We start from the raw sequence: 9,587 nt of genomic DNA on the forward strand, positions 1-9,587 counted from the left end.
TTTCCCCTAAATATAGCCAGAGGTGCGTACTGAGGTGTATTCAGGGTAGTGAAATATAATATAATGAATATAATAATCATGAAAGCTGATACGATTCCCTCGATAGGTTACATTTTTATCTGAACGTTATCTGTAATATTACACTCTCCTGAACAGGTACTGTGATACTGATGGTATGTCGGGACTGATGATTCAGGGACAACTGTAACATTTTTGCTAAATCTAGCCCAACTACGGAAAGAAGTGACTTCGCGTAGCAGGTTAGGAGAACCAACGCAGCAGGTTAAGATAACTAACGCATCAGGATAGGAGAATGAACGTCATTAAAGGGTATGGGTTAGGCTTAGCTAAAATGCTACTTGTCAACAACTGTGATCCCCGACGCTACAACTAGATGAAGCTGTACTCCATCTAGCCACAACCGTAGAAACCATCAGTCCCGACAAACCATCAGTAGGCATATTATATAACACAGGCCCCTGATGTATGTTTGAAGAGTCACGTTAAAACGGAGAACGAACCATGAAACAACATCTCGTGCAGCTTTTTAAACCATACACCCACAAAACGGGAAAACAAACTGCCATTGACTTAGGCTACTATAACCATGTCAGGCAGAGCTGTCTGATTTAGTAATTTACTTTTGGTATTGGGCATTTGGCAATATAGTTGCACTGTCACGAGGGAAAAGCCAGTGAAAACAAACATAAAATAGCGCTAATAATATTGAAATATGATTTAGCACCACGGACAGCGGCTATCGGAACCCCCTGCGATCAGAAGTTTCAGGACCATGTTCAAAATTTCATGTAATCATAATACACTGAATTCGGATAATTAATGCAGTTAGCCTATTATCTGGAACTGCATATGATATGTCTACACAATTTTCTATATGATTAAACCCAACAAGAAACACACAACCGTTTCTTCCGTGGCAACGGAGCATCTCTAATCCGTTTCTGTTCGACACCGGATTAGCCAAAACAAATTACGTCTTTCCCGCCCTGGGACAACCCATGTCGGTACGTAAGCTTGTAAGGAAAATTAGCAAATGTAAATGAATAAATTACCGGCCAGTAACCGTATAGGCGATGAGGTATCAGAATAGCGCATGACATCACCGCCTGTCGGTAAAGCGCACCGCTCGATCCGGTGTCCTCATCAGTCTCTCTTTCACATACGACCAGGGAGAGGGTTAGCCTATTGAGTTTCCCCCCATGCATCTGCCGCTGGAGCCCCAAATCCTAGAAAGAGGTTTCGGACATTGGACATGGAGACGTTAGACGCACGATTTCTCGTTCGTGCGCCAAGTCACAACATCTGATTTGAAAGGTCAGACTGTGAGTGAAGCGACCTGCAGGATTAGTTCTAATGATTTTAATTACAAACCTTGAATCAATGAACTACATTTATATTAAAATGACCATAAAGTGGTCCCAAGGGAAATGTTTTCTCCTCATGCGTACATGTTTGGAGAGTTAGTGGAAGCGCAGAATATAGTCTACACACAATACACACCAACTCTCCCACCAAATATGCAGCAAAATAAAACAGCAATATTAAACAGTGAAAATACAAGCCTAACATGTCCTAAAGGATCAGTGACCCAGCCTACTACTACTACTCCTACTCTTTAAGCGCACGTGCCCACTCGATCATTTCAGCAGTCATGCAATTAATTTGTGCACAAAAAGTACAATACATGCAAATGCAATAACCGTTGGGGCGAGAACACTCAGTCTAAAGGTGCCTTATACTTGGAATATTCAGCCTATATATGCATGGTACGTTTAAATAAGGTTCACTTGACCTGTCCTTGAGCGACCTTTACCCACCTACTTTGCACAACACACTAACGCCTGCGGTCTGGGTAGTGCTCGCGCGGTCGCTAGCTGATGCGCTCGACCGCTGCCTGCTTCCGCTGCTGAAGCTGTGGTGGGCAGGTGCCAAGTACTGTAGTCTATAAATCCCCACGCGCGCGCCGCGGTTTTTCACGGAATTGAACTGCTTGCAAGCTGGAGCTGGTCTATGATTGTTGTCTGCCTCCGGCTATAGGGGATATTTAGCGATATCCCTACCTCAAAAGGTGTCATATTTCTGGTTGAGTGGTGCCACTTGTTATTAAACACGCAGAGGGAATTGTCAAGACTAAATGTCAGACTTTGTTTCAAAACGTTAATGATGAGAATCATAACAGAATATGATTTTGATAAATAATTCGTTTTATGCAGATTTTGTATTTAAAAGGACACAAATCAGATGCCATCTGTATCACTGATGACATCCTATGCAGTGCACTCTCTCCCTACCACTAACACATGCATGCACGCCTTTACAGTGAGAAGTGAGCCCACATGCAGGTTGCACACCTTCAACTTTCCCCTTGTCCAATGATGAATAATAGCTGTTCTCCACAGTCCAGAAGCAGGGTATCCTCCAAGGGATAGGGTTAATGCACTCTCTGCAGACCTCTCCGTTTACTTCCACATACAGCGACATTGTTTCAGGGTTGTCCTCTGAAGGTATAGGCATTCTGCCATTGGTCACATTTTACAGGCTGCCCAAATGCAGTATTTCATTTCACTGCTTCAATAACACTGTGAAGAATTGCAAAGATAAGCATTGTTCTAAATGGATCACTCTGTTAGATCTCCTATCGCTATGGGTCGCCAGCAGCTACAGTGATGATACTGAAGAAGTGTGACCATTTATATCTGAGGGATGGCCTGGGTGACCTCAATAGAAAAGATGCAATCTCTCTCTCTCTCTCCATTTCCCAAAACTCTATTCCAACACAGATGCCATAGGCAAATGTGTGTGTATGTGAGTTTCTGCGTGCGTGCATGTGTGTATGGACCCTAATTGACATTAAATCATCATGCAGAATCAAGTGGGACATTGAAAAAAAACCTTGTGTCCTTTAATCAGAACTCTGGACAGTTCCATGATAGTTCAATATTTACCCTCGTCCGGCCAATAGTGTGAGAGAAGGTTAAATAAATTGTCATGATGACATTTCGTGATAGACAACCCCTGTTGTGTGTGTGTATCTGTTGAGTTGAGTATTATTAGATTTGGAGGGGATAATCTAACCCCATCTGGTGGGTCCAACAGAGTAGCAGGGAATGAAAAATTGGGTCTGTTTAAATCCAAATGAGGGCACATTTTTTGACAGATTTGCAGGGGATTTGGACCAGAGGGTTCATTCTCAGGGGGATGTGGGCTACTATACCACACAATGGCCACACTGTATCCCTCCACAACGATTTCAACATCCAATATCAACATACCCAGTTATACATTTTATAATTTAATCTGGTTTATTGGAACTTGACTTCTCTCTGAATGCAGTTTGCATTCTCACTGAATGACCCTTTTCACTGAGGACAATATACTGTATGTGTGACACAAATACCAGCTCTGTGACTGCTTGTAGAGAGAGAGAGAGAGGGGGGGGGGGGGGAGAGAGGGGATATATATATATATATATATATATATATATATATATATATATATATATATATATATATATAGAGAGAGAGAGAGAGAGAGAGAGAGACAGAGAGAGAGAGAGAGAGAGAGAGAGGGAGGGAAGGAGAAGACGACAGACAGAGATTAGCCTTGTTTACACCTTGCGCTATGTTAGTTTCGTGATCTGATCAATATGATCCAATAACTATCTGATCAAAGTTTGTTGCATCAACACATTTTAATAACATGTGTCTCTTATCCCTTCTTCCTTACCCAGTGTACCCTCCACTGTGTTTGAATTGTGAACAGACTAGCCTGACCATGTAGATCTGTTAATACTTGATTGATATCCAGACCCAATGCGTGCCTGTCTTTTAATCATTCTGTGTAAAAATGTGGGCAAAATCGGAATGTGGACAAGATCAGGACACAGGGCGCATGTTAGCACCAGGTATAAACAGGGCTAGAGAGACTGCACATTTTTGTACCATAGTACTGTATTATAATTCGAGAAGGGAAGGAGAGGGGGAGGAGGACTGGGTTAGGTGTGGGTGGGAGGAGGGGATATAGAATAATGCACTGATGACTTAATTTGCCATTTACAAGGGCGTTACTGATGTCCACAGTAGTCAGTCTCCTGCCCATGGGCGTTATAAAGGGTAAAGGTTAATTAGTTAGGGAAGAAATTTGATCAGGGGCGGGCAGTTAAAATTTGATACTCAGACAGGTAATTCAAGCATTCCCTATTGTCACCTCAATCAGACCTATATAAATCGTCTCTGACGGACACCAGTCACCGCATAGCCTTACTCGTCTCTTTTGGATCAACGACCGGGCAAGAACCTCAACGCGGTGAGTTGACTTTGCGCTCTGAACTTAACTCAGAGCAGTCATTCTCTGCCACTTTGAGAGATATAGACTGTTGTCTTTTTTTTTATCATTCACTTCGTTTGTGTTTATAATTAGAAGTTTACTTGGCTTTAATGTTTACACAAAGGATGCGGTAACAGCGTATTAGACCAAGTTCTGCCATATTTTATTTTAAGGAAGTATCTAATTCATTCTTTGCTATCCGTTTTAGCAAATTATTTTACAGTGTTTCAGTATATTGATTCCGACCAAGATGAGTCTGAGGGCATACTAAAGATAATTTGCCAGTAGTGGTATTTGGAGTAGGCCTACCTAGCTCAGATCAAGCAATAGGCTCTGGGGAATTACTGAGAAAATATGTCAACACAACTGTTATGTGCATGAGCTAAATCAATAGACCTTAGCCAATAGTTATGACACGCATATAGCCTATGTTTTATAGGCCTCTGAAACTGTGCTTAAAAGATGCTATCCAAATAATTATAATATTCTGCACCAGTCAGAATGCCTTGTCTTCAAAGAAGAAGTATGCATTGCTGTTTAGCCTACCTGACTAAATGTGTTAATAATTCACCACTTTTGTTCATTCGACAGGATTAAAATGTCGCTCTCATCTATCCTTTCCGCTGATGCCATAGACGCTGCTATGAAGGACTGCCAAGGTATCATCTTCCACTCATATCATTATTGCTTTCTTCATTAGATTCCTTCACCGCATTAGTGATAGCCTAGGCTATGGGCAGATTCACTATACTAAATAAAGTCAAATAAGGTAGTCCATTGTTGATGTCAAACAAAAAACAGAAGTATAGGCCTACTTAGGTGGATCAAAATGAGGCCTATTTTAGAGAAAACACATGTAGGCTACATAGACTCACACGAAACCCTCAAAGCATTTAGGACAGAATAGATAGCAGTTGTCTCTGTCAGTTTTTGTCCCTAAATATATCAGGAAGAATTATAATGCAAACAATTGTCTTAATTTAAATTGAGTTTTTGAATAAATCAAAATGTGATATGCCTATGAGTGAACACGACTAGACTAAACAGATTAGTTGGTTATTTGAATCAGCTGCAACATGGTCTCAGAGCATTTCATATTATTCTGTGTGTAAATCTCCATTTAGAGTGATGTGTTACGTTTCGTTTTGTATGCATTCATTTGCGGATGTCCATCAACTATTTCACATGATATGTTATTAATTGCAATTCGTGTTATATGTTACGAATTTGCAAAACGTGCAGTATGTTACGAACTTGCAAAATGTACAATATGTTAGGAATTCGCAAAACATATGATATGTAATGAATTCTAGCTAGGTGGATAGGTGGCTAAAAGGGTAAAGGTTAGGGTTCGTGTTCGCGTTCTTCCACAAGCCCTACCTCCACTTCCTCGTTAACGACCTGTACCAGAGCTAAGGCCGAACACGCCTGTTCATTTTTTCTCATGTCATCCTTACCCCATCAGCACCGGACTCCTTCAACTGCAAGAAGTTCTTCCAGCAGTGTGGCTTGACCAAAAAGAGTCCCGCGGAGGTGAAGAAAGTCTTCGGGATACTGGACAACGACGCCAGCGGCTTCATTGAGGAGGAGGAACTCAAGTGAGTCGGCTACAATTGTTGCACTTTTAGTTTGTGATAAACTACAATCTTTGTGTTTTTTCTACTACAATAATTAGGCCTAAAGAAAATAGCCTATATATTGTTATTGATGCCGCATAGCCTATATCAAAATGTATCTATCCTCTGTTGGCCCTAAACGTGTTAGGCTACCTGTCATTTTGCACAGGTTAGTGTTATTTGTCACGAATCTTGTTCTGGAGACAGCTCTGCAGTGGTCACTAGCTTGCACAGCGACAAAGTCATAAAATCGGATTTGAAACCTAACTCTAACCTTTACCCTAACACACTGCTAACCCTAATGCCTAACCCTAACCTTAAATCAAGACAAAAAACTAATTTATTACATTTATTTATTTATTTTTTTTACCCCTTTTTCCCCCCAATTACGACATTCAATTGGCAGTTAAAGTCTTGTCCGATTCCTGCAACTCCCATAAGGACTTGGGAGAGGCAAAGGTCAAGAGCTGTGCGTCATCCGAAACACAACCCTGTCAAGCCGCACTGTTTCTTGACACAATGCACGCTTAACCCAGAAGCCAGCCACACCAATGTGTCGGAGGAAACACTGTACACCTGGCGACCGTGTCAGCGTGCATGCACCTGACCCACCACAGGAGTCGCTAGAGCGAGATGGGACAAGGACCTCCTGGCCGGCCAAACCTTCCCCTAACTGGACAACGCTGGGTCAATTGTGCGTCGCCCTCATGGGTCTCCCGGTTGCGACACAGCCCGGTATCGATCCAGGATCTGTAGTAATGAAGCTAGCACTGCGATGCAGTGCCTTAGACCGCTGCTCCACTCGGGAGGCCCTAAAAGCAAATATTTGTTTTTATGCATTTTTACAATATAAACTATTTTGACTTTGCAGCTGGCCCATCTAGCGGAAATTGCTCAGTTCTGCCTCAAGGACTTATCCCAATCAACGTCAACCTAACTTTGCTTGAAAGTAGGCTACTTCTTGAAGATAGGCTTTGTAAACTAGCACATCTTTACTAGTGCGCCCCCATCAAGAGATGGTCAATTATCATTATTTAGTTCATTCACGAGTCCTGGGGGTCATAGGTGCCTTTTGCACTGTAATGACGGCATATTAAGCCTGCTTTCAGTAAGCATGTCCTCTACAACTCCTAAAGATGTTTTATTTGTTCTTCTTTCCAGGACAGATCCTTGAGGTTAAAATACTATTTTAAAAGGGTGACCACCATAGTCTGTCTAAGATATATGGATTAAACAATATCCATTCATCATTAATGTCTGATTGGTTTTTCTTTGTTACCCAGACAATACTACTTCCTCAATATCTGAAGGGTTCTGCTGCAGAGTTGCCGGTCATGGCAACTGTGTAGAATAGCCACATCAAAGTAAGCACGGTATGTTAGTGGTCTCGGTGTGTGTGTGTCCGTCTCAGATTCTTCCTCCAGAGGTTCAACCCCGGGGCCCGTGTCCTGACTGAAAAAGAGACCAAGGCCTTCATGTCTGCTGCTGATGATGACAGCGACGGCATGATTGGAGCAGATGGTGTGTATCTTACACTAGTTTGGTGATGATGATGATGACAATTATAAAGATGATGATGATCACAATGATGTCGTTTTTGCTGATGATGACGGCAATGAAGAGGTGGATGAGAGTGATGTTTGATTATGTCGATGGAAGTTTGAAGGAGTGATCTCATTCGATACCAAATCAGTTGAGATTGTACAGGTCTGAATCTGGTTGCATTATGATAGTAAGCAGATTACAGAATTGTAATTGCCAATGGGTAATATAAATACTTTTTACAGTTCTACATTGAACCTCCTCTGTCAATTGCAGTCTAAATTACAATATGTAGTGTAGTGTCTTGGTAAAATATTCTCAAATGTGCATCCTTGCAATGATTCCTTGAGTTGGTTGGTCCCATATTCATTCATTGAATTGGTTGAGATGTCGCTATGTCCCATATTCATTCATTGAATTGGTTGAGATGTCACTATGTCCCAAATTCATTCATTGAGTTAGTTGAGATGTCACTATGTCCCAAATTCATTAATTGAGTTAGTTGAGATGTCACTATGTCCCAAACCAAAGAGCCAAACCTAACGTGTCTTTTCTCTCTCATATTCTGGCTAATTATTTATCTTCCTGTCTTTCCTTTCTGCCCACAGAGTTCCAGGCCATGGTCCTATCCTGAATACCTGTACAACACCCTCCATACCTCTTTCTCCCCACAGAGTTCCAGGCCATGGTCCTATCCTGAATACCTGTACAATACCTCTTTCTCCTCGCCCCACTCCAGCGCTAGGATTTATAACTTTACTTTTCCATCTGTCAATCTATTTGGAAACATGTATTTTTTTTTTGCAAGCCTCCGGTTCAGACTACCTACAACTCACTGATTTTTATTTTTGCTTTTTGCATACGTTTTAGACAGGTCATATTATTGCCCAACATGTATCACTTACCAAATTACTGAGAAAATAAAATAATAAAATGCATTCTAAAATCTCCTCCTTGGTTATTGACTTTTTTACTCAAATATGAATTGTCCTGAAATAATGCCACACAGTGTTGCTATAAAATGCCATACAAAGTGATAACCCTATTGGACAGTGTGCACAGTATTGTACAGTACAGTGTCCATATTAGGACAGTCTCAGCAGGAGTTGTTTCAGCCTCAGTGTCTCTTGTTCTGTACAGATGTAATGAAATGCCTCGAGACTGTGAACTCATATAAAGTATAATGATTATTTATTATTTTATTTAAGTTCACAGTCTCAAACCATTTCATTATATCTATACAAAACATAATTCCTGCCTAACAGAAGCTCTTGAAAGATAAGATTGAAATGGGGGCTCAGTGAGAAAGTGTAACAATAGCCAATGACAGTATAATCACAGGTGGAATTATGGTAGCCTGGTCCCAGATCTGTTTGTGCTGTTGCCTACTCCATTTCTGTCCTTATCAAGCCAAACGGTTTGGCATCACAGTAAGTGACACGAAGCTGGTATGATAGCACAAACAGACTGCCGCTAGAATTGGGGGGAATCCATAGGATGGGTGTTCTCAAATTAAAATCTCAGTGGGAACATTTTGAGATGTACATTCACATACTGATTTTAATCTTGCACACAGCAAATCGTTCCTCTCGGTAAGCCATCTGAGTAACATCCTCACCTGTGTCGTGTCTGACGGGTCATAAACCTCACCCAACAGGGAAACGTCATGACACCTGTCTAAAACATTCCATTTAGGCTTCTCTTCGCCTTATCCAATTCAGCAACAATCAGCAGTGGGTTGATTGACAGACAAGTTGGTATCAGATGTGAGGAGAAGTGGGACAGTGTGTGTGTGTGATTAGGGGGGGGGGGGGGGGGGGCCTGAGGAGGTGACCTTGATAGACACCTGAGGGTCACCATGGCAGGATCGTGTGACACCTGACCTAAGCTTTGTAATAAAGCTGTCTGACATACTTAGTGTAATAGAATGGTATATATGCATTACTCATCTCATATGTATATACTGTATTTTATACCATCTACTGTATCTTGCCTATGCCGCTCGGTCATTGCTCATCAATATATTTATATGTATATATTCTTACTCCATCTCTTTACTTAGATTGTGTGTATTAGGTAGTT

General features: G+C 41.4%; 1 protein-coding gene across 1 annotated transcript; it reads left to right on the forward strand.

Moving 5' to 3' along the window:
• The first annotated feature begins 4,057 nt into the window (after positions 1-4,057).
• On the forward strand, positions 4,058-8,455 carry LOC110538784 (parvalbumin, thymic CPV3-like). The gene is made up of 5 exons (XM_036972989.1): positions 4,058-4,326; positions 4,939-5,006; positions 5,813-5,945; positions 7,375-7,484; positions 8,114-8,455. Exons 2-5 carry the CDS (start codon positions 4,946-4,948, stop codon positions 8,137-8,139), a joined length of 330 nt encoding a protein of 109 aa, XP_036828884.1. The 5' UTR covers positions 4,058-4,326; positions 4,939-4,945; the 3' UTR covers positions 8,140-8,455.
• Positions 8,456-9,587: the final 1,132 nt, after the last annotated feature.

The sequence above is a fragment of the Oncorhynchus mykiss genome, unplaced genomic scaffold (assembly GCF_013265735.2).
Source record: "Oncorhynchus mykiss isolate Arlee unplaced genomic scaffold, USDA_OmykA_1.1 un_scaffold_215, whole genome shotgun sequence".
In the NCBI taxonomy this organism is placed as follows: domain Eukaryota; kingdom Metazoa; phylum Chordata; class Actinopteri; order Salmoniformes; family Salmonidae; genus Oncorhynchus; species Oncorhynchus mykiss.

Coding starts and splice junctions, on each gene's coding strand:
- LOC110538784 (XM_036972989.1), top strand. CDS start 4,946: ATGTCGCTCTCATCTATCCTTTCCGCTGATGCCATAGACGCTGCTATG. Junction 5,007..5,812: donor TGCTATGAAGGACTGCCAAG/GTATCATCTTCC, acceptor TTACCCCATCAG/CACCGGACTCCTTCAACTGC. Junction 7,485..8,113: donor CGGCATGATTGGAGCAGATG/GTGTGTATCTTA, acceptor TTCTGCCCACAG/AGTTCCAGGCCATGGTCCTA.